General features: G+C 47.6%; 1 protein-coding gene across 10 annotated transcripts in view; it reads right to left on the bottom strand.

The window, feature by feature from the left end:
• Nucleotides 1–25426, bottom strand: part of Lrch (Leucine-rich-repeats and calponin homology domain protein) — a 313181-nt gene that overhangs the window by 123297 nt on the left and 164458 nt on the right. For all 10 annotated transcript variants that reach the window (XM_071679927.1, XM_071679928.1, XM_071679934.1 and 7 more), the window contains exons 2-4: nt 20246–20390; nt 14666–14901; nt 4157–4293 (exon numbers count right to left, since the gene is read on the bottom strand). In XM_071679927.1, the coding sequence (XP_071536028.1) occupies nt 4157–4293; nt 14666–14901; nt 20246–20390 (518 nt within the window). The remainder of the gene's footprint in view (nt 1–4156; nt 4294–14665; nt 14902–20245; nt 20391–25426) is intronic.

Below are 25426 nucleotides of genomic sequence, written 5' to 3'. Positions count from 1 at the left end.
ACATTAACATCCAAAAGTCTCTCTTTCGCGCGCCTTTCTATTAACATGTAATCCAATAACGCTCTCTGGCCATCTCTCCTACTTACATACGTATACTTATGTATATCTCGCTTTTTAAACCAGGTATTCCCAATCACCAGTCCTTGCCTTAATATATATGCAAAGATACATCCTTGCTGGAACTAGATATTGGGGTAAATGCACAATTCAATCCTTTGAAGAGCAGATATACCGAGTGAAGCATTTGGGGTTACTGCACAAATGTCAGGGGCTGACACCGTTGCACTTGCTACAAGCAGATACATGTATATGGAAAAATTTACCTGGAGGAATACTGAACTTTTCCAAAAAGGAAGAGCACAGTTTCCATCATGGTGCACCAGAACACTAGGTGCAACAAAGTACACATAGTAGATGGATTGTCACATCATCAAAGAGCCTAGCCGACCCAACACTCACCAGGGAAACATAGTGGAAGACTGAACTACAGAGTCAGATAACAAAAACCAGAGTAAAGCACATCCATAAAGGTAGTCTACACAGAAATATTCATTGTGATCTGAAAGGCCCTGAGCTCGTGAACACATGCTCTCTTAAGAGGGTGCCACCTCATCACAGGTGGTGTCATAATTATAATGGATGACAGTCAGCTGCCTATATCTATATCTTTAACACATGTTCTCTATGGGAACTCCCATCAAGGGAGTGGCCACAGCAAAAGAGTCTCCACTTATTCCAGTCATTACATGCCTCCCTTGCATACACTATTCCATGCATTCTTCCACCATTTCTTTCCCTCCAGTATTCTTCCACTCTATTTCCAAAGTCACAGGTGGTCTTTCTCTCACATCAACCCCTTTAATTGTACTATGATACACTTTCCTTGTAAATTCCCCATCTTGCATTCTTTCCACATGCCAAAACCACCTCAAATTTGCTATTATGTTTCACTTTCACCCACTCTATCACTCCACAGTCCATTCTCTTTGCATTCCTTGCCATACCACATCTCTCACCCCCCCCCCATGCCCCCCATTTCTTTCTTCATTCCATCTAGTCATACCTGATGCTCCTCTCTAATAAATGATCTCCACAGTCTGGATTCTTGACCTCTGTGTCTCATTTCATGTTTCAAGTAGAAAGTTCAGGGTTGGGAGGTCTATGCCGTCCCTTAATCTTGTCTTCACTTCCATACCTACACCTCTAACCTTCATTATTCTGTTAAGGAACCCAGTGACTCTTCTACCCTGTACTGCTCTCTCCCTTACCTTTCCTTCCATATAATCAAACTTACTCAAGACAGTTCATAAATACTTATATTCTCTCTCTCTCTCTCTCTCTCTCTCTCTCTCTCTCTCTCTCTCTCTCTCTCTCTCTCTCTCTCTCTCTCTCTCTCTCCTCCCCATATCCAAAACATAGTTCAGTACACTTTCTTCTTTCAATCTCAATGGTTTTACAAAATCTATACTTTCACTCTGTTTCGTTGCAGACACCATTACTTTACTCTTACTTGCATCTACCTTCAATTGCCTTTGCTTACACATCATAAAACCCACTTGCAACCTTCTGTAACTCCTCTTCACTCTCAGTAAAGACCAGTATCATCCGCAAACAGGCTTGCCACTAGCCACCATACCTCATAGCCACACTCCATCACTGTACCCCCTTTCCCTAGTTTTGCTTTAATCTCTTTTATCACTCAATTCATATATATATTTATATATATATATTTATATATATATATATATATATATATATTTTATTTTTTATATTTATTTTGCTTTGTCGCTGTCTCCCGCGTTAGCGAGGTAGCGCAAGGAAACAGACGAAAGAATGGCCCAACCCACCCACATACACATGTATATACATACACGTCCACACACGCAAATATACATACCTATACATCTCAATGTACACATATATATATAAACACACAGACATGTACATATATACACATGTACATAATTCATAATCTGCCTTTATTTATTCCCATCGCCACCTCGCCACACATGGAATAACAACCCCCTCCCCCCTCATGTGTGCGAGGCAGCGCTAGGAAAAGACAACAAAGGCCCCATTCGTTCACACTCAGTCTCTAGCTGTCATGTAATAATGCAACGAAACCACAGCTCCCTTTCCACATCCAGGCCCCACACAACTTTCCATGGTTTACCCCAGACGCTTCACATGCCCTGGTTCAATATACATGTGCGTGTGTGGACGTGTATGTATATACATATGTATGTGGGTGGGTTGGGCCATTCTTTCGTCTGTTTCCTTGCGCTACCTCGCTAACGCGGGAAACAGCGACAAAGCAAAATATTTTATTATTATCTTATCTTATTTTGCTTTGTCGCTGTCTCCCGCATTGGCAATGCGAGGTAGCGCAAGGAAACAGACGAAAGAATGGCCCAACCCACCCACATACACATGTATGTACATACACGTCCACACACGCAAATATACATACCTATACATCTCAACGTATACATATATATATACACACACAGACATATACATATATACACATGTACATAATTCACACTGTCTGCCTTTATTCATTCCCATCACCACCCTGCCACACATGAAATAACCCCCCTCCCCCCTCATGTGTGCGAGGTAGCGCTAGGAAGACAACAAAGGCCCCATTCATTCACACTCAGTCTCTAGCTGTCATGTAATAATGCACTGAAACCACAGCTCCCTTTCCACATCCAGGCTCCACACAACTTTCCATGGTTTACCCCAGACACTTCACATGCCCTGGTTCAATCCACTGACAGCACGTTGACCCCAATATACCACATCGCTCAAAATCTTTTTCACTCCATCTTCCACCTTCAATTTGGTCTCCCACTTCTCCTCGTTCCCTCCACCTCTGACACATATATCCTCTTGGTCAATCTTTCCTCACTCATTTTCTCCATGTGACCTAACCATTTCAAAACACCCTCTTCTGCTCTCTCAACCACACTCTTTTTATTACCACACATCTCTCTTACCCTATTATTACTTACTCAATCAAACCACCTCACACCACAAATTGTCCTCAAACATCTCACTTCCAGCACATCCATCCTCCTGCGCACAACTCTATCCATAGCCCACGCATCGCAACCATATAACATTGCTGGAATCACTATTCCTTCAAACATACCCATTTTTGCTTTCCGAGATAATGTTCTCGACTTCCACATATTCTTCAATGCTCCCAGAACTTTTGCCCCCTCCCCTACCCTATGATTCACTTCCGCTTCCATGGTTCCATCCGCTGCCAGATCCACTCCCAGATATCTAAAACACTTTACTTCCTCCAGTTTTTCTCCATTCAAACTTACCTCCCAATTGACTTGACCCTCAACCCTACTGTACCTAATAACCTTGCTCTTATTCACATTTACTCTCAGCTTTCTTCTTTCACACACTTTACCAAACTCAGTCACCAGCTTCTGCAGTTTCTCACATGAATGAGCCACCAGCGCTGTATCATCAGCGAACAACAACTGACTCACTTCCCAAGCTCTCTCATCCACAACAGACTGCATACTTGCCCCTCTTTCCAAAACTCTTGCATTCACCTCCCTAACAACCCCATCCATAAACAAATTAAACAACCATGGAAACATCACACACCCCTGCCGCAAACCTACATTTACTGAGAACCAATCACTTTCCTCTCTTCCTACATGTACACATGCCTTACATCCTCGATAAAAATTTTCACTGCTTCTAACAACTTGCCTCCCACACCATATATTCTTAATGCCTTCCACAGAGCATCCCTATCAACTCTATTATATGCCTTCTCCAGATCCATAAATGCTACATACAAATCCATTTGCTTTTCTATGTATTTCTCACATACATTCTTCAAAGCAAACACCTGATCCACACATCCTCTACCACGTCTGAAACCACAATGCTCTTCCCCAATCTGATGCTCTGTACAAATATTTATAAAAGCCACAGTGACATCACACAGCTCTGCCTCAAACCCAGAGGTCAGCTGCCTTACCACCACATAATTTGCTTTTGGATTAACCAGTGGTGACAATAATGCTGAGGCCTTATGTGCAAAGATATATCTCAATAGCAGAACATATATGATGTAACAAAAAGCAATATGTTATCAATATCAAATTCATAAACTACTCACATTCGAGGGCGGGTGCTGGAGAGGATTATTTTCGAGGATGAGGGTGATGAGTGATGACATGAAGCGTAGTTCAGTGGGAAGTGCTGCTATCCGGTTACAACTTAGGTCCATAAATACTAACCGTAGGAAACATAATTCTGAAAGGAATCAGACAAATGAGAACTAATGAGATGTTGACACTGCAAAGATACACAGGATGATCCTGGAGGTTAATCATTAAATAATGCATAATCTTAGTCTTAAATGAGCAAGGGTTACCGCTGCTGAAAATGAAGCACAATGAAGTACTCTTTAAACTTCATTCCATTATCCAAGCATGTTACTGCATTTGCAGCTATATGATCTTCACAGAATTGCAAGGACAGGTACCTCAATAATATCAAAAGCATCTTCAACTACATAGTTTAATTACAAGAAATTCAAATAATCTTGATAGCATTCCAAGGAACAATAATAAGACATAGAGCAGTATGATTAATTATATATATGTAAAAGCCAGGGGTTTTCAGGGTTAACTTATGGAATAGGTGCTTAAAGTCTTCAGGGAAGTGCTACTGTTTGTGGATTCATTTTGAACCATCTCCCAATGTTCTGACATTGGCATGGCTGCTAATGTTACCTTGGTGCTTATTTCAGACACTATGACCCTCAGGAAGCAATTCTGAAGTGTAAACATGGATATAAATAAATGCACATAAGTGTAAATGTGTTATTATACGTAAACATGTGTTTAGATTTAAACAACAAAAAGAATCCCTTAGCATCGTTTATAAACAGTTCGTTCATTCCTACCTAAACTATGTCTCACCTGCCGAGTCTTACAACCTCCAGCAGCAAATATAACAAAGCTGCGAACCACACAAAACAAAGAATCCAGAACAATCACTGGCTGCCCAACAACCACAAACAATACCTACACAATGAAGCAAGGATTCTCCCAAGACAATCCCACCTCATCATGTTCAGTACTCATTTCTATGCAACCACTCCATAACTAATCACCAGTCCCTAGGGGGAAATGAAAATGTACCCTTGCTTCACACTTCAGCAACATCTACTCACCAAACACCCCGCACCCAACAAGCATAACACTGACAAAACACGTATAAGTCAACAAGCACTAAACAAATGACATCCTTACTCGGTATAATTCCACCATACATATACCCATCAACAGTCACAGTTCCAAGATAAAAATAAATAAGTCATGGAACTCTTTGAAACAAAGTTACTAAAGGATATGTTACCCTCTAATATAATATGGTTTAGGTATGTAGATGATGTTCTTTGTGTCTAACCAACAAATGAGAATTTACAAACATTTCTCCCTTTACTTAATAATCTGGTACCTTCCATCAACTTTACTGCATCAACTGAAAATAATGGTATGTAAACATTTTTTGATCGTGTGATCGATAGGGATGGAAACCCTACCGATGTATGCTCCTATGTCCATCATTACTCAGCTCAACATGACTGATTTAAAATCATCATTTCAGCCAATGTTCCTTAGGGCATTACGTAAATTCAGTCCAGAGTATATTGATGATGAGTTAGAAAAGATATATTCTATTGGATCCAAGTAAAAGTATCCTAGATCTTTCACTGATAAATCTCTTAAGTTGACAAAGAAATCATTCTACAGAGTTAAACTCAAACCTCCCCTTGACACCATAACCATTCTAGTTCTCCCTTTTAGTAATGACTTTACTTCCCATGTTCCTTAAATCCTTTAATGTAAATGTTGCCTTCAGCAACAACTATATTATAAAAATATCTTAATTTGGAAATCACCAGAAATTCTGCAGGGTGCGTTTATAGAGTACCATGTAAAAATTGTGGACATGTTGGTCAGACTGGTAAACATTCTTCTGTTAGACTTAAGCAACATAAATATAGTATAAGAACAGGACAAGAATCTAATGCCTTGTTTAATCATGTTAAAAAATATGATCACAGTACTGACAGGAGTAATGCCATCTTGAGTTATTAACTAACTCTTGTACCACAAGAAATACCACTGAATGTTCCATCCTTAAATACACAAAGAACTGTAAAATTAATATTTGTGAAGGTCAATGCAAATTGGATAGCTTTATTATTGATAAACTCTTTAAATTGTTCCCTTTCTTGTCCACATGACAAAATCTTGGCACGCATGTTGCCAGACTTGAATGCACCCAACTTCCATTCGGGCTGTCACTTGTTTACCAAATGGCGTCCTAGCTACGTCTCTTCACTGTATATCAACTGACTGTTATATTTCTTGTATCTACACCTAATGGTGTGATTATCAGGCAAGAGTGCACTTGGAAACTTATTGTGTTTAATTTCCCAGGAAACAGACGTTTAATGACCGAAACCACAGCTCCCTATCCAAATCATCATATCTACAGGCCATCTCATCTAAAACTACCTACTCGTTCACCTACAACCACTTATACTTGTCCATCTACCCATCAACTTCTCCACTTTAATAATGTATAACCTCCTACTTCCATTTCCATCCATCCACACTTACCACAATGCAAATAAAAACAATCTCTCTCTCTCTCTCTCTCTCTCTCTCTCTCTCTCTCTCTCTCTCTCTCTCTCTCTCTCTCTCTCTCTCTCTCTCTCTCTCTCTCTCTCTGGCCATTTACTTCTGGTATATAGTAGGAGGCAGGCAGCCACTGACTTGGGAGGTACCATCCATCCGGGTATGACGAGGGGTTAGAGACGGTTACGCAGTCTGCCAACTCTTCAGTGGCTGTTGCATTCACTCCGTTGGCCTTGCTTGCTCTCTCTTCATTCTCCCTCACCTGTACATGGGTTGCTGGCTTTCAATTCACAAACATACAATCTCTCCATCTGACCTATAACACCTGACTACATTTAACTCGCATGACTCATTCTTCATAACTATACATTTTCCTGCAGTATATGCTATGCCCTGGCCCTGCCTTTTGGCAAAATCTCATCGCCAGTACTCAAAAGGAGGAACTCTCCTCTTTCTCTCTCTCTCAGCTAGGAGTGGGCATGACACAAGTGGCACAGCAGGATATGGGGAGGGAACATCATCAACAGAAAGCAGAACAGCTACAGGTGGGGCCAAGGGAGCAGGAGAATGACAGGGAAACCACAGCAACATCAACTGGAGAGGGGCAAACAGCTTGGAAACAACGGCAGTAGCAACAGGAGGCTGAGCAACGGGATTATAACAGAAGCTGGGTAGAGACAGTGAGAGAATAGACATGGAGAAACAACAGGTGTCACAGTGACAACAAAGCAGCAGCAGAAGTAAAGGAACGTGGCAGGAGGAGGCTGACGAAGAAGTGAGAGAAGTAGACTGTAAGGTGCTGGCAGGGAGGGAGCCAGCGAGCCAGCAGGATGGGAGGGAAAGGGTATAATAAATATTTGTGACAAAGGTACACAAGATTGGCCCATCTGTGTCCTCGTCCACCTGATGCCTACACCCAGCCATTGCCAAGTGCTTTTCCAAAGAAAGATCACAAGATGTTGCCAAGTACCACTGGCGCAATGGAAGAGCTCAATGAGAGAATTTTCCAGAGAAAAGACAAGAGCAGGAGGAAATGTCGGAGCGAGAACAATGGTGATATATACAGAGTTTTGGAAGCACTGAACTAAAGGACAGTATCCCACTAAGAGATCTTCTCCAGATCCAGCATGAGGGAGGAAGCTGAGGCAAAGCATGACATAGAATGGACAAATCAGGAAGGTTGGTCTCTGAAGACTGTAGAAACGTACAGAGTTAAGGCATAAGTACATGAACGAATACTGTTATTTCTCTGGAGGTTGTTGACAGAAAGAAGAAGCATGGATAAGAGAGATTACAGATTGAGATAGGCAAGACTACGGTAAAGTATGCTTGAAGATTATGAAAAATACAAGTATGGATAACACAGGTCACTGGCAAAACGAGAGGAACATCACAGATCAGTGACAATGCAGGACGTGGGTAAGAGCCCGAACAGAACATTGAGGAACACCACTGTTGATCAAAAATGAAACAAAGCTAATCTGTCAACCATTACAGCAACAAATTATTCAAAGAGAATACAGGTAAAAAATCTGCAGACCACGGGAGGAGAGCTCAGGGACCTGCAGACCAAGAGAAGAAAGCAGAAGGATCTGCAGTTAAAGGATGGAAAGCTGAAAGATCTGCAGATCAAAAGAGAAAAGTCTAAAGATCCACAGACGAAGAGAGGAAAGCTGAAGAATCTGCAGTCCAAAGAAGGATAGATATGTGAACTGCAGACGGAGACATGAAATATGAAGGATCTGCAAAAGGAGGATAGTTGAAAGATCTGCATACCAAGGGAGGAAAGCTGAAGGATATGCAGATCAAGGGTGGGCAGCTGAAGGATCTGCAGACTATGGAAGGAAAGATGAGGAGCTTGCAAACCAAGGGTGGACAGTTGAAGGTTTGCTGAGGCATCTTCACACCAAGGAAGGAGAGCCGAAAGATGTGCAGATCAAAGAAACCTTAAAGACTTAAACTGGCACGTCCATCTCATATACAAGAGTCAAAAGCATTTCATAATATTACAAACCATTAACCAAGATTTGCCACAATTCTTAGCAGATCTTGCTTATTACTATTCATAGCGGTTTGGAAGTTATAGATACAATAATGGCAGGACAATCTAATTCTTTCCCCTCAGTTATGACCTGAGAGGAGAATGCACTAGGAAGCTCTGTACAGCCATTCCCTCTCCACTTTCCTGCCTCTGCTCAACCTCCACTTTCCCTGCAAGCCACAAGACACAGCTAACCCAGGGTTTAGGCTCTTGTCTGGTATGGGACGTTCCCCTCCGCTCGCTCTCTCCTTTCCCTAACACTTCATTGTTCTGGCCCTCATACTGCTCTTGCTGCTGTTCATGCTGTAGCTACACCAACATCACCACTACCCCGGCTGTTGCAACCACAGCAGCTGCCGCTGTGGTTACCAGACCATGAGGCCGTGTGGTAGCAAGAGGGAATGACTGTCACAGCTCATGGTATGAGAGCGTCGTCTTTCCAATCAATATTCCCCAGGACACACCTCACTCTCCTCTTCCCCCATAATTTCCATTAATTACCCCCCCTCCACACGTGCCCCCATCCATCTATCTAGCTATCAATCATCCCCTACACACGAAAGACACCCGGTAAAAGTGACTCGTCAACCAGCACTATTACTAACGTTCAGAGAATGCAAGAAAAAAAAATATCCAGTGAGAGAAGCTGTGACGGAAAACAAGTCGATGATGGCGTAGGATGATTATGTGCGTGTGTGACGTCACCAGACAAGAAGCACACGAACAAGAACACATGGGGAGAGGGCCCTCAGCACGCGCCGCGCCCACCCTCCCAAAACATGTGGTATACATCCGCCTCACCTTCTAACTAACTGGGAGGGTCGGGGAGGTGATCTCCCTCTTCAACCCCTCCATCATCACGCCACCACATTTCCTCCCCTCCATCCTCACGCCACCGCACTTCTCCCTCCTCCCCCACTCCACCAACACACCCAGACTTCTGGTGTTCCCCACACCACCACCACACGAGGGCAGGACACCACCACCACCACAGGTGGAGCATGTAATAAAGACGAGTGGAGGGAGTCCGCACGGGTCAAGACCTCGAGTGGCGGTAGTGATGGTGGAGGAGCAGCAGAATGCGACGCATCAGTCCTGCAGGTGACAACAACACACACCCAACCTGCACAACACATCCACACGGTGGGGAAGGTCTGGTACACCTCCCTGTCTGTTTGTGCAGCACGGCGGGAGAGGGAGTTCGAGACGCGCGATGCCACCGTCTCTTCAACTTGCTCTCACCGCCAGGTAGTCTCGTAAGACCTTTGAGAACGACCGCCACTCGCCCTCCACTTGGTGTAGCCTCGCCACCTCTCCCTCCCACCGTGAGGTTAACCCAGCGTGTCTCTACGGCTGCTTCTGCCCGCGTCTTTCAGCTCAGCCTCCTGTTCATGGTCTGTGCTGCTTCCTCTGGCACCTGTGTCTCTCTCCTGAAGGACCGACCGTTCACTGTCGCCATCAACCAGCTGACGTACATACGTGATGGCTGTTATCAGGTTTCCCCCCTTCTCTCTCTCTCTCTCTCTCTCTCTCTCTCTCTCTCTCTCTCTCTCTCTCTCTCTCTCTCTCTCTCCTGCGGGGGGGGGGGGGAGCTTCTGCAGTCCTCACTGTGTGCTGCGTCAGCAGAAGAGGATCAAGAGGTAGGTACATTTAGCAGACGCAGCAGGTGGAACAGCAGGTAGTGTCAGGGTGGAAGCAAGAGCAGCAGCAGCAGCAGCATGTTGAGCAGCGTGAGCAGAGGACAAGGGAGGAGGGAGGGAGAGAGTATCATCATGAGCGGAAGTGTGAGGGGCAGTCAGCGGACATCATCACTTAGGTCGCTCCTCCCGCTGGCCTCTAACCACAACTTCGACCGTACTTCTCTCCCAGCAATGTCTTGCCCTTCACCATCACACACGTGCTCTCACTCTTCTATCTACCTTCGCTCTCACAGCAGACAGAAGAAGTCTACCTGAACTCTCACACTCGGTAGATAGAGAATAACAAGCCCTCCTCCCACCATTACCAAGCTAGAGGGTCTCAGTGACCAGGTTTCCTGGCCTCGTCTCTACCCGCGCAGCACGGTCTGAGGCCATCCTTTCTCAGTGTGAAGAGTCTGATGTATCTGCTTATTGGGCGCTGCAGTCCGCATGCCACTATATGGAACATTCACACGTCTCGGGGTAACAACCCTTAACACGGCCCCCTCAATCGTCGACTTGACCTCTCCATCACCAGGTCTGCTATTCTCTCACTAAATCACAGTGTCAGTGGTACAACCCCAGGGCCGCCATGCCCAAAGGTCGTGCCTCCTGCTCAAGTCTTTACATGTACTATACTTGACCTCTGTATCATATATTCTAACGACAATTTGGTCACAGACCTTTCTTTACCAGGACCCTAAATATCTATAACGATATTGTATTTGCCTTCGATCACTACATTTTTTTTTTCTTTTTTTGACCTGAGTGATCGACAACCATCGACCCGTCTTCTATGTTCGTCAAATTCAGTTCACAGTAACCAATAAAGCTCGCCCGGACTTCATCTCCATATCCGTAGAGTTTCAAATCCCCCATTTCTATGCCTTACATGACCTCTACCAATTAACTAAACAGTGAGTGGCACCCCGGGCTCATCAAATCAACCATGGGCGGCAGTCAAGCCAGCTTTCTATTTCAGTGCCTCACCACAGCTCTTGACGTACTCTCTAATGACATCAAGTAAGAGCGAGACACCAGCCAGCCTTCATCCTGCAGCACCTCAGCAGAGCCCCAGTCTCCCGCCTCAGGTGGAGGGGGCGTCATCTGAGCTGGGCCGGTTGTGTCAACGAGAGACGGCAACCAACGAGAGACGGCAACCAACGAGAGACGGCAACCAACGAGAGACGGCAACCAGCGAGAGACGGCAACCAACGAGGGACGGCAACCAACGAGAGACGGCAACCAGCGAGAGACGGCAACCAGCGAGAGACGGCAACCAACGAGGGACGGCAACCAACAAGAGACGGCAACCAACGAGAGACGGCAACCAACGAGAGACGGCAACCAACGAGGGACGGCAACCAACGAGAGACGGCAACCAGCGAGAGACGGCAACCAGCGAGAGACGGCAACCAACGAGAGACGGCAACCAACGGAGAGACGGCAACCAACGAGAGACGGCAACCAACGAGGGACGGCAACCAACGAGAGACGGCAACCAGCGAGAGACGGCAACCAACGAGAGACGCCAACCAACGAGGGACGGCAACCAACGAGAGACGGCAACCAACGAGAGACGGCAACCAACGAGGGACGGCAACCAACGAGAGACGGCAACCAACGAGAGACGGCAACCAACGAGGGACGGCAACCAACGAGGGACGGCAACCAACGAGGGACGGCAACCAACGAGGGACGGCAACCAACGAGAGACGGCAACCAACGAGAGACGGCAACCAACGAGAGACGGCAACCAACGAGAGACGGCAACCAACGAGAGACGGCAACCAACGAGAGACGGCAACCAACGAGGGACGGCAACCAACGAGAGACGGCAACCAACGAGAGACGGCAACCAACGAGAGACGGCAACCAACGAGAGACGGCAACCAACGAGGGACGGCAACCAACGAGAGACGGCAACCAGCGAGAGACGGCAACCAACGAGAGACGCCAACCAACGAGGGACGGCAACCAACGAGAGACGGCAACCAACGAGAGACGGCAACCAACGAGGGACGGCAACCAACGAGAGACGGCAACCAACGAGAGACGGCAACCAACGAGAGACGGCAACCAACGAGAGACGGCAACCAACGAGGGACGGCAACCAACGAGAGACGGCAACCAACGAGGGACGGCAACCAACGAGAGACGGCAACCAACGAGAGACGGCAACCAACGAGAGACGGCAACCAACGAGAGACGGCAACCAACGAGAGACGGCAACCAACGAGGGACGGCAACCAACGAGAGACGGCAACCAACGAGAGACGGCAACCAACGAGAGACGGCATGTGTTTTCCAACAGTGCCATCATCAACAGAGCCGAGCATATAAGATAATATTTACTTTATCGATAACGACTAGACGAACGAAGGATGGAATGATCATGTGTCATCAATGCGTCACTTCCATCAATATTACGCGCACACACACACACACACACACACACACACACACACACACAATAAAAATGAGCTTTTCCCTTTGACCACAACCGTCTGCCCCTTGAGGACGATGGTAGTAACTACCATTCATGTTCACATCAGAGGCCAGGACATACTACCCCCATGGGTCGTACCGTCGCACTACTGCGTTCAAAAGGCGGTACAGTCGTAAGGTGAAGCTGTCGTGATAAAAGCAAAGATTACCTTCCTTACTGATCCACTCGTCCAACAAGAGACGATGCTTGGTGTGGGGAGGCAACTAAGAAAGGCATTCCCTCGCAATGATGTGTGATGCAAGTGTTCATAGTTGCCATCCATGACATATCCGTTGAATACCTTACTTACACCCTAGAATACCAGGTCATAGGTCATACCAGGTCAAAGGTCACTTAACGGAGTAACTGCCTTGTCACGAGAGGTATGGATTTACAAATGAGTGAACTATAAGGTTGGCTTGCATACACCAGGCATCACATACTCTCTTGGTGGCGTGGGATTGCGAAAATCTGGAAAGTTAATGGCAGGTCATGAAGTCAAAGTTAATGGCAGGTCATGATGGCAGGTCATGAAGTCAAAGGTCAGCGGGTGCAATTGTCTCCGCGTCGCTGCAGACAACCTTTGACCTCAAGTAACTGCTAGTCACGTCTTCACTAGTTAGGTACTACAACAGTTCAAGCCACACACTGTACTGCTATATGTACTCACAATGTACTCAAAACATCGAGCCTACACTACTCTTACCACAATACTCCATCCTCACATGTACTCAACATTCTCATTACATACTAACTATCGGCAATGAGACTGTACTTGCCCTACTAATGTACTATTGTACTCGTGACATGGTTTAGGTACGGTTATCATCACACTGTATGTACTTCAATGTACTATCCTTGATGCCTTCACACCAGAGAACTTCTACCCACCACCATAATCAACTTACACTCCCCACTGTACTCATGAAGTACTCATAACATCGTGTGTGTACTCATGGCATGACTACACAGCAATACCCCATGGACTCAGTACATGCTGGGTACTCACCGCCGTACTCCACCAGTACAGCCCAGGAGGGAGGGACTCACCCGAGGACACCGTCAGGGGAAGGTACTTACCTGGGGGCAGCGTCTAGGGGAAGGTACTCACCTGGGGGCAGCTTCTGGGGGAAGGTACTCACCTGGGGGCAGCGTCTGGGGGAAGGTACTCACCTGGGGGCAGCGTCTGGGGGAAGGTACTCACCTGGGGGCAGCTTCTGGGTGGAGGAACTCACCTGAGGACAACATCTGGGGGAAGGTACTCACCTGGGGGCAGCGTCTGGGGGAAGGTACTCACCTGGGGGCAGCGTCTGAGGGAAGGTACTCACCTGGGGGCAGCGTCTGGGGGAAGGTACTCATCTGGGGGCAGCGTCTGGGGGAAGGTACTCACCTGGGGGCAGCGTCTGGGGGAAGGTACTCACCTGGGGGCAGCGTCTGGGGGAAGGTACTCACCTGGGGGCAGCGTCTGGGGGAAGGTACTCATCTGGGGGCAGCGTCTGGGGGAAGGTACTCACCTGGGGGCAGCGTCTGGGGGAAGGTACTCACCTGGGGGCAGCGTCTGGGGGAAGGGACTCACCTGGGGGCAGCGTCTGAGGGAAGGTACTCACCTGGGGGCAGCGTCTGGGGGAAGGTACTCATCTGGGGGCAGCGTCTGGGGGAAGGTACTCACCTGGGGGCAGCATCTGGAGGGAGGGACTCACCCGAGGACAACGTCTGGGGGAAGGTACTTACCTGGGGGCAGCGTCTGGGGGAAGGGACTCACCTGGGGGCAGCGTCTGGAGGAGGTTCCTCCGAAGGTTGAGCCTCCGCATGGTGTCCAGCTCGCCCAGGGCTGGTGGCAGGTGGGCCAGCTGATTGTAGGAAGCGTCCAGATCCATGAGATTCCGGAGCTGACCCACCTCCTCCGGGAGACTCACCAGGCGGTTCCCAGACAGGTCCAGGACCCGGAGGGCCCCCAGCCCGCACACGCACCCGGGCACCACGGACAGCTGGTTACGGCTGCAGGGGACATACACCAATAATAATAATAACTACAATAATAATAATAATAATAATAATAATAATAATAATGATGATAATAATAATAATAATAATTACAATATTAATAATAATAATAATAATAATAATAATAATAATAATAATAATAATAATAATAATAATAATAATAATAATAATAATAAATATATATCATTATTCCCATTATTATTTTTACTCTTTCATTCTTTAGCGAGGTAAAGTCGAGAACACACGAACAATGGCCTCACTCACATCCAGCCCTCCCTCCCTCCATCCTCTGCTTGTCATGCACAACGTACCGAGACCCTACGTACTAATGTACCAAAAACTTTCACAAGAACAAATTGGCAACGTTCTAAATGAATCATTTCAACTTTATAATCTATATGACCTGCTTTACCCTCACCTTGCTCAACATTACCACGCTCACTCTCGCTTACTTCCTCTCTACGTTCTACTAATGAACACGTGTTCTTCCAGTGTAAAATTCACGTGTTCACCACGTATTTATTACACATTTTCATCATCGTAATCATCACACTCACCTTCCTCTCGGTTAAGCCACCACTGTATCTCCTGGTTAATATATGGCAGCAACGCCAAGCTGGGCTTTCGTGATCTCTCTTTCTTTCCTTGCATTTCCAAACTTTAGAACTCTTTACCTTACACGTCTTCCCCCCCCACAATGATCACCCGATCCTTCTGAAAAAAGGCACGGTTTCCAGTACCTTAATCCCTCTCATTGTGAGTTGCCTCACTTCTCACTTGTCTGTATCTGTTAAGGATTTTATCTTACGGGTCGTGAGGACGATTGTCTGTGAGTGGAGCCTTCAAGAACTGCGTTTTGTACCAACATCAGCCGATGTACGAAATCCTAAGTACAAGGCTTTTAATTCGAACATTACCTCCCCCACGGCCTGCATTACCTAATCCAAACACATCCTTGTAAAAAAAAGCCAACAGTTAACTCCACATACTAACAAGCAATACACTCACTACGAAGTCATTCACAGTTTGTTGAAATGTAGAGAAGCCGTAGTGTCAGCCACACCAGCAGTACGAGCCTAGGGGTCACATTACGTAACCCGTAAGTTATCGTCTAGCGGATCTGAGCACTGCTTTCTGACACCTGAACGAAGTGTTCCATTGACTCGTCCATCTCACTCGCAGGTTGAGGCGTGACGTCACAGGTTCGCATTTCCCCAGCCTATTCTATCTAGGAACACGAGCGACGGGCGAGGAGCGCAAGGCGCAGTCTGCGTCGAAGCCCCGCGCGTCGTCACATGCCACCTCGTTTTCTTCCGTCATTCTTGCGTTCCTCCAACACCGTCCACGGTGGCGGCGACCCAGCGTCATCCTTCATCCCCAGGTAGTCGCTACTTACCTCTCGCCCGAGACAACATTTTTGGGGACGGAGGAAGTGCTGACCCCTGGTATCGAGTGGCCTTGCGTCTACCCGCTGACGGAGGAAGTGCTGACCCCTGGTATAGAGTGGCTTTGCGTCTACCCGCTGACGGAGGAAGTGCTGACCCCTGGTATAGAGTGGCCTTGCGTTTACCCGCCGGGGGTAAGTCAGCGTGCAAACACACAACACTGCACCGTCTTCGACCCAAGACTTCCTACCTCCTGTAATATAACTATGTTGGAAGTATCCACGCTTCCAATAACGCCTCTGTCCTGACCCTTTGGGATTAGGTCGAAGGTCACGCTTTCATGCCCAAGGATCGTACCATCGTGCTTCAAGGAGTCGTAAACATTTTCTCTTCAATACATCCACTCTCGAGTACAACCATATCTTGAAACATATCTAACAAAATATTTCTACATACCTTTAGATCCAAGTTAGAATATTACCAAACACATGGGACATACAGGATCCTGTCCACTTAAAACTAACCTTACATTATATATATATATATATATATATATATATATATATATATATATATATATATATATATATATATATATATAAATATATATTAATAATAATAATAATAATAATAATAATAATAATAATAATAATAATCATAATATAGTTTCCTACAACTCAAGGCTGCGCTACTTCCAGTAGCAGGGAAATGTAGACTCCTTTGGAGAAAAAAACTGTCTTTGATTAGATTGAATTCCCAATGACACAATCATCCCTGAAGACTCAAAGTATTCAATCCATCCTTCCACTCTTCCTTGGTTCTTCCCTTTTCCATGTTATCCCCACATCTGACGTGTATACACTGTCAGTCATCTCCTCACCCATCTTCTTCATACGTCCAAACCATACCAGCACACCCTCCACAGCTCTCATAGATACTCCTCTTACTAACACATCTTCTCTTACTCTACCATTCTTTATTCGCTCAAACCTTCTCATACCACATATCATCACATTTACACTCGAACACATCCACCCTCCTCTCTCCATTTCTGTCTTAAAGTCCACGTCTTGCATCCATTCAACACCGCCGGGATTAACTGTACCATCAAACATACCCATCTTTGCCCTTAAAGACAGTGATCTCGCTTTCCATACATCCCTCATTGTGCGCGGGACCTCAGCCCACTCACTCACCCCATGACTCACTTCCGCTCACATGGCTTCAACCGCTGCCATGTCCACTTCCAAGCATCTGAAACATCCCACATCCTCCAGGTTCTCTCCAGATGAACTCACGCCTCAACTAACCTGTCCCTCTCCCCTGCAAGACTCAACAGCCTTTCATTTATTCACATCTACTCTCGACTTTCTTTCACACATTCTCCCAAACTCAGAAACGAGATTCTCGTCTCTCACCCGAATCGATCTGCCACCAGAGCCGTGACATCAGCAAACAACAACTGCCTCATCTCACAACCCAACCCAACCCATCCCCGACAGACTGTAGACCTGCCCTTTCCTCCAAGACCCTTGCATTCACCTCACACACAAAACCATCCATAAACAGATTAAACAGCCATGGTTATCTCACACACCCTGCCGCAGGCTCACCTTCACCTTACAACCACTCATCCTACTCTTACTGTACACGTCTTACCCTAATGATACACACTCCTCACTGCTTCTAATAGTATTCTTCCTACACCGTATATTCGTAACACCTTCCACAAGGCATCTCTACCAACCCTATCATATGTTTTCTCCAGATCCAGAAATACCTCATACCAATCCTTCTGTTTCTCTATGCATTTCTCGAACACATTCTTCAACACATACAACTGAGCCACACGTCCTTCACCACTCCTGAAACCACATTGTTCTTCCCCAGTCCGACACTCCGTACATACCCTCACCCACTCACACAACTTATCAGGTACACTCAACAAAATCATACCTCCGTAATTCAAATATTCATTTCTGCCTCCTTTGTCTTTATTAATGGCGCTATGTGTGCATTCCACGAATCCTAAGATACCATATCATGAACCATATATACATTGAAAATCCTAAACAACCAACCAGCTACACTTCACCTCTTTCTTAAAAAGAAATTAAGTGCAATCCCACTCACTTTGTTGAACTTCACCTTACGCAATGCTTTCACCTCCTCTTCTCTTCGTCACTTGCCATGACTCTCACTTAGCATACCCCACGTCCAAAAACCATATCATCGAACATATTCAACGGTCCTTCATAATACTCACCACATCCCCTCTACATCTCAACTTTGCTTGTTATAATTTCTCCATCTGCTCCCTTCACCGATGTTCCTGTTTGCTGTCTCACTATTAACCTCCTCCTAAAACATTTTCGTATTCTCCCTTAAGGTTGCTGATACTTGCTCACCCTAACTCTTACTAGCACCATTTTTCACGCCTTGCGCCTTCCTCTTGAACTCCTGTCACTTTCTCCAGTACATCTCCCAGTCATATGTACCCCTTCCCGGAAAATTACCGGCCATGCACCTCTCTTTTCTCTTCCACAAGCAACTGAACTTCCTCATCCCACCCCTCACTACCCTTTCTCACATGCCCACCTCCCACATGCCACACACTTCTCTCGCACATGTCAGCACTGCTTCTCTAAACACTTCCTATAACTCATTCACATCTGTAATTTCGTTTACTCATCTTTTGCTACTCTTCACTCAATCCCTCCTGGTGTCTCTCCATACAAACCTCTTTTCCAGACTTATCTAACCACACTTTTCCCATCTGTTATCATTTCCTCTTTTCCTGAAGTCTCTGCCAATTTTCACCCTCACCTCTATCAAGCAGTAATCAGACATAGCACTAAATGCCCATCTCAACACATTTACATCTAAGAATCTCTCTTCTGCATGTCCATCAGTTAGTACATGAACCAATGAGGTATGTAACCCTCTCACCCACGTATACATAAGTATGTCCCTCTTTCTAAACCAGGTATTCCCACTTACCAGAACTTTTTCAGCACCCACATCTTCAGGAGCTGTTTACCATTTTCATTCTCAACATTGGACACCCCATAAACCCCAGTCATACCCACAACTGCCACAACACACAATCTTGCTTTCAAATCCCCCACCAATAATATTCAATTGCACCAAAATTGCTGACACATTCACTCGAAATTCTTACAGCTTCTCATTTTTCTAGGCACGTTTTCTATGCCTTAAGGAATTTCTTATGAGGACAAACGAAGACTAAGCCAACTTCTTCATAGTTCCAAAGAGGCTGTGGTGTGTGAGGGCTGTCTCACCTGAGGTTGTGGTGTGTGAGGGCTGTCTCACCTGAGGTTGAGGTGTGTGAGGGCTGTCTCACCTGAGGTTGAGGTGTGTGAGGGCTGTCTCACCTGAGGTTGAGGTGTGTGAGGGCTGTCTCACCTGAGGTTGAGGTGTGTGAGGGCTGTCTCACCTGAGGTTGAGGTGTGTGAGGGCTGTCTCACCTGAGGTTGAGGTGTGTGAGGGCTGTCTCACCTGAGGTTGATATGTGTGAGGGCTGTCTCACCTGAGGTTGACGTGTGTGAGGGCTGTCTCACCTGAGGTTGAGGTGTGTGAGGGCTGTCTCACCTGAGGTTGAGGTGTGTGAGGGCTGTCTCACCTGAGGTTGAGGTGTGTGAGGGCTGTCTCACCTGAGGTTGACGTGTGTGAGGGCTGTCTCACCTGAGGTTGAGGTGTGTGAGGGCTGTCTCACCTGAGGTTGAGGTGTGTGAGGGCTGTCTCACCTGAGGTTGAGGTGTGTGAGGGCTGTCTCACCTGAGGTTGAGGTGTGTGAGGGCTGTCTCACCTGAGGTTGAGGTGTGTGAGGGCTGTCTCACCTGAGGTTGAGGTGTGTGAGGGCTGTCTCACCTGAGGTTGAGGTGTGTGAGGGCTGTCTCACCTGAGGTTGAGGTGTGTGAGGGCTGTCTCACCTGAGGTTGAGGTGTGTGAGGGACTGGAGGTTCGCCACAGACTCGGGCAGATGCTTGATAACATTGTGGTAGAGGTTCAGCTGTTCTAGCGAGGTATAATCCGTCACCTCACCCGGCAGTTCGCTAAATCTATTTTTAGATAAATCTGAAACAAGAGAAGAAAACACCATTAAGACACTCTCCTGCTCACCACTACCTCTCCATAACATCATACACAGTTAGAACATTTCTCACAGAAGGATCCTCTGGGGACAGAGCCAAAGTCGCCTGCAAAGTTCGACGGGGGGAGATATGTCGTCCTAAAAATCTAAATCAAGTTTAAAGTAATCAATACAGTCAGCAGTTCAGACATCTGAAACTGTAAATTCGACATTAGGAGCAAATGAATCACTCCGTCTCCAAAACGTGTTACCTACGAGGTGATTCATTTGTCCTTAATGTAAGAGAGTGAGCCTGATAGTTGGTCACACGGGGGACGTGGGCTCACCTGTGGCCCCAGCTGACACACGGCACCGTAGTGGGAGGTGGCGTGACACCACACTAGAAGGTGGTGTGGTCTCAACGTGCGACACCCCCAACGTATGGCAGGCACCACACCAGGAGGTGATGGTGTGGGTCCAACAGAGGTTCTATGACATATCGCCCCTTCTCCATCACCAGGGAATCTCCTCGGTTTCTCCCATCACCACGGGACCTATCTCTCCTCTTGCCCATGAGCATGGGTCCTCCCTGGTCCACGAGCATGAGTCCTCCCTGGCCCACGAGCATGGGTCCCCCTGGCCCACGAGCATGGGTCCTCCCTGGCCTACAAGCATGGGTCCTCCCTGGCCCACGAGCATGGGTCCTCCCTGGCCCACAAGCATGGGTCCTCTCTGGCCCACGAGCATGGGTCCTCCCTGGCCCACGAGCATGGGTCCTCCCTGGCCCACGAGCATGGGTCCTCCCTGGCCTACAAGCATGGGTCCTCCCTGACCCACGAGCATGGGTCCTCCCTGGCCCACGAGCATGGGTCCTCCCTGGCCCACGAGCATGGGTCCTCCCTGGCCCACGAGCATGGGTCCTCCCTGGCCTACAAGCATGGGTCCTCCCTGGCCCACAAGCATGGGTCCTCTCTGGCCCACGAGCATGGGTCCTCCCTGGCCCACGAGCATGGGTCCTGCCTGGCCAAACGTAGCTGGGGAGGCCGCACATACTCTCTCACAGCCAAAGTGACACTGCCGCTACAGCTGGCAATTAGAGAGTCGTGGGAGAGTGACTCACACTCTCACACATAACTAAGCTAGGCATGACTTGAACTGACACACAACTCTCTCTCTCTCTCTCTCTCTCTCTCTCTCTCTCTCTCTCTCTCTCTCTCTTACTACAGTCCACATTCGACAGCATACTCACCTCGTCAGGTAAGGTATACTAAGCGCACACACTGGGAAGTATACCTCCTCATTGATCAGTATATCTACACTGCTCCAGTATTAACCCAAGTTATCACACCCCCGGCACCATAAGCACATGACTGGTGCTATGAACCACCACACGACGCAAAAACTTGGGTAATTGTGCTTTTTTTGTGTGTGAACCACTAACGACCTTGTTAGACTGGATTAACAGCCGACCATTAACGTCACCATAACGCAACTCTACTGATCCGGGTTGTTTACGTCAGGTGGGTCGTTTGGTTAGCCCGAGTTATGGTGACAAAAAAAAACTTGAGAGACAAAGTGAAGTCAGAGGACATCACTATTACCTGATGTCTGGGGAAGGGGACATCATTACCCCCAGATATCCGGGGTGAAGAAGGTAAGGGGGGAGTCCCCCGTACACTGGTGGGTACCGTAATGGAGCCTATACCCTACCTGTGTGTGTGTGTGTGTGTGTGTGTGTGGGTAGGTGAAGTGGAGGAGGAGGAGTGGCATGTACGACTGGCCAGAGGATGGTCAATGATGGGGTCACAGGATGAGCCACTCACCCTCCCTCTCGTCCGTCCCTCCGTCAGAGCGAGGCATTAACCACCTAACCTCGGCCGTCCACTACCAGACCCCGCCTGACCCACCCCACCTCCATCATCACCACACGGGAGGGAGGGAAGGAGACGGGGTGGCCCACGAAGGACCACCATGCGTAACACACAGCACGTGTTAGGGCGGCGCCCCCCCGCGCTCCCCCCACACACACAGGGACGTGTCAGATTATAAACCCCAGTATAGATGTGGGCGTTCCCCTGTAGCCTGCATTACGTTTACTTCCTCGAAAAAACAGACTCCCTCAACCTGGACTCACAACGCAAGTTGACATGACTCTCTCTCTCTCTCTCTCTCTCTCTCTCTCTCTCTCTCTCTCTCTCTCTCTCTCTCTCTCTCTCTCCCCGTAGGTCGTGGGGGAGTGAGTCACTCTCTCACCGTAATACCCATCCGCCACGGTGGTGTTGCTGCCTTCGTAATGCGCTAGACTCAGCATGCAAAAGCCGTCTATACAACCATTCTCATCACGTTAGATATGCTGACTTCCTTTAAAATACATCTAAAAAAAAACTCAAAACTTTGTAACAAATATTTTTTTTTAGTCGTTCAAAACATTCCTCCGTGTGGTTACATCAACAATATCCCTGACCATAACCTCGACATTACCCGTCATGGTGTGGGAGTTGGGACGAGAGGAAGGTGAGAGCTTCCCCGGCTGTAGTGTACGGCTCGGGCACAACACATCTGAACTATCAACTCATCCATACTGCAGCCTCCACCTGAGTGCTCCCCCCCTGCTGTCAGCTGCTGGGAAGCGGGGCAGAGACCGCGAACAGCTGAACGAGGCAGGGGTGAGGCGCGGGGGATGTGGGGCAGCGCTGAGGAGCAGGGCAGATGATGCCACGGTGTGGGGAAGGCAGGGGCTGGGGGTGTGGGGAAGGCAGGGGTTGGGGAGGGGTAAAATGGGGGCAGAGGGTGCGTGCAAGGCAGGGCAGGGGCGTTGGGGGAGGGGGTTATGGCAAGGACTGGAAGGTGTGAGGCAGGGCTGGGGATGGAGAGGAGGCAGGATGGGGGTAAGGCACGGGGGTTGGGAGGGAAGAGGCTGGTGCTGGGGGAGGGGCCTGGGTCTGGGATGGGACAGGGGGGGGCGGGGCGGGGCGGGGCGGGGCGGGGCGGGGCCAGGCAGGAGGCTCCCACAAGGCGGTATATAAAGATGACATCATCACATGCACAGTCAGGCAGACGGCCACCACAGGCTCGTCATGCTAGTGTCAACACACACACACACACACACACACACACACACACACACACACTCGGCACATCCTGGACGAGAGAGTAATTCAAAACATCCAACACAGAAGTTCGTCATTTTTGAGAAAAAGTGCTCGTGTGTGTGAGTGTGTGTGTGTGTGTGTGTGTGTGTGTGTGTGTGTGTGTGTGTGTGTGTGTGTGTGTGTGTGTGCGCGTAATTTTACACTTGTGCTGCCCTGTCCCTCAACCTTGTCTATAAGCATCATATGAATGTATACAAACACACACACAGCCAGACACACCCTAGCCTGACCAATAAGAGTCAGACCCCGGGTCGCCCGTGATGACTCATGGTCAGCAACGCTAACCACAAGAAGGCCCGTGTGAGTGTGTGTGTGTGTGTGTGTGTGTGTGTGTGAGTAATTACCTCTTTATACTGTACCGGGACCCCATCTCTTGCTCTCAGCATTAACCATATCCTGTCATCAACTTCCAATCATCCACCACCAGTCGTACATCATCCACCAGTCGCACATCATCCATCAGTCGTACATCATCCACCAGTCGTACATCATCCACCAGTCGTACATCATCCATCAGTCGTACATCATCCACCAGTCGTACATCATCCACCAGTCGTGCATCATCCACCAGTCGTGCATCATCCACCAGTCGTACATCATCCACCAGTCGTACACCATCCACCAGTCGTACATCATCCACCAGTCGTACATCATCCACCAGTCGTACATCATCCACCAGTCGTACATCATCCACCAGTCGTGCATCATCCACCAGTCGTACATCATCCACCAGTCGTACATCATCCACCAGTCGTGCATCATCCACCAGTCGTGCATCATCCACCAGTCGTACACCATCCACCAGTCGTACATCATCCATCAGTCGTGCATCATCCACCAGTCGTACATCATCCACCAGTCGTACACCATCCACCAGTCGTACACAATAAAACCACTTCTGAACATGTCTTATCAGCGAGTTTCTTCCTTCACGTCATGTCACGTCCATTGGCTGCTCTATCTGTACCTCTCGTGAAGAACTGTTCACTGTCCACGTCATCAATCTGTTTTCTAAAAAAGAAAACTTGAAGGTTGTGATCAGGTCACCCCTTACTCTTCCATCTCCTATGGTGAGCAAATTTAAAAATGCCCTTAGCCTCTCCCCTGTAACTTAGCTTTCTCAGTTCGGATACCCTTTTTGCTGCCCTCTTCTGGACCTTCTCTATTAGCTGTTTGTGCTTCTTAAGGTGTGGGATCCAAGCTTAAGATACATATGGCTTTATGTAGGATTTGACAAGCTGGCAGAATACTTGCTGATCCACCTACTTGAAAGCTAAGTCAGATGTTTGCCAAAGGACAGTCTGTCTCTTTCACTCATCTCCTAAACGTGGGACTCTGGTAACTGGTTTGGGTCGACTCCCAATTCCTTCTCTCTCTCTCTCTCTCTCTCTCTCTCTCTCTCTCTCTCTCTCTCTCTCTCACACACACACACACACACACACACACAATTCTCAAACTTCTTTCCTGCTAAATGATAATCATATTGAAGTCTTCTACTCTGTCCCTTCCTCACTACAACGGCTCTGGTTGAACTTCGTCAACCGGTTATCAAGACTAACTTCCCAGTCTGTCTAAGTCGCCTTGTGAGTACATGTAATCCTCTTCGTTCTCCGCTTCCCCATGACCTCTGCATCATCCGCAAACATAGCCAGGTCGGAATCCATACCTTCAGGCAAGTCAGTTGCTGAGATCAAGAAGAGTAACGGCGCAAAACAGAAGCCTTCGTGGGCGTTATTACCGTTTTGTTACCTACTTGTCCACCGAGGAGGGGAGCTTTACGCCCGTGAGGTCCCGCCCCTTACACTCACACTCTTTGTTTATACTGCACGCACGTTGACTTCCTGTCGGCCGAGCTTGTCCCACTGGTCCCCAACGGGTAAATACAAGAG

This window comes from Panulirus ornatus, chromosome 30 (assembly GCF_036320965.1).
Source record: "Panulirus ornatus isolate Po-2019 chromosome 30, ASM3632096v1, whole genome shotgun sequence".
In the NCBI taxonomy this organism is placed as follows: domain Eukaryota; kingdom Metazoa; phylum Arthropoda; class Malacostraca; order Decapoda; family Palinuridae; genus Panulirus; species Panulirus ornatus.
The sequence above is the reverse complement of the archived record's forward strand: the minus strand, read 5'-3'. Positions and strand labels throughout refer to the sequence as shown.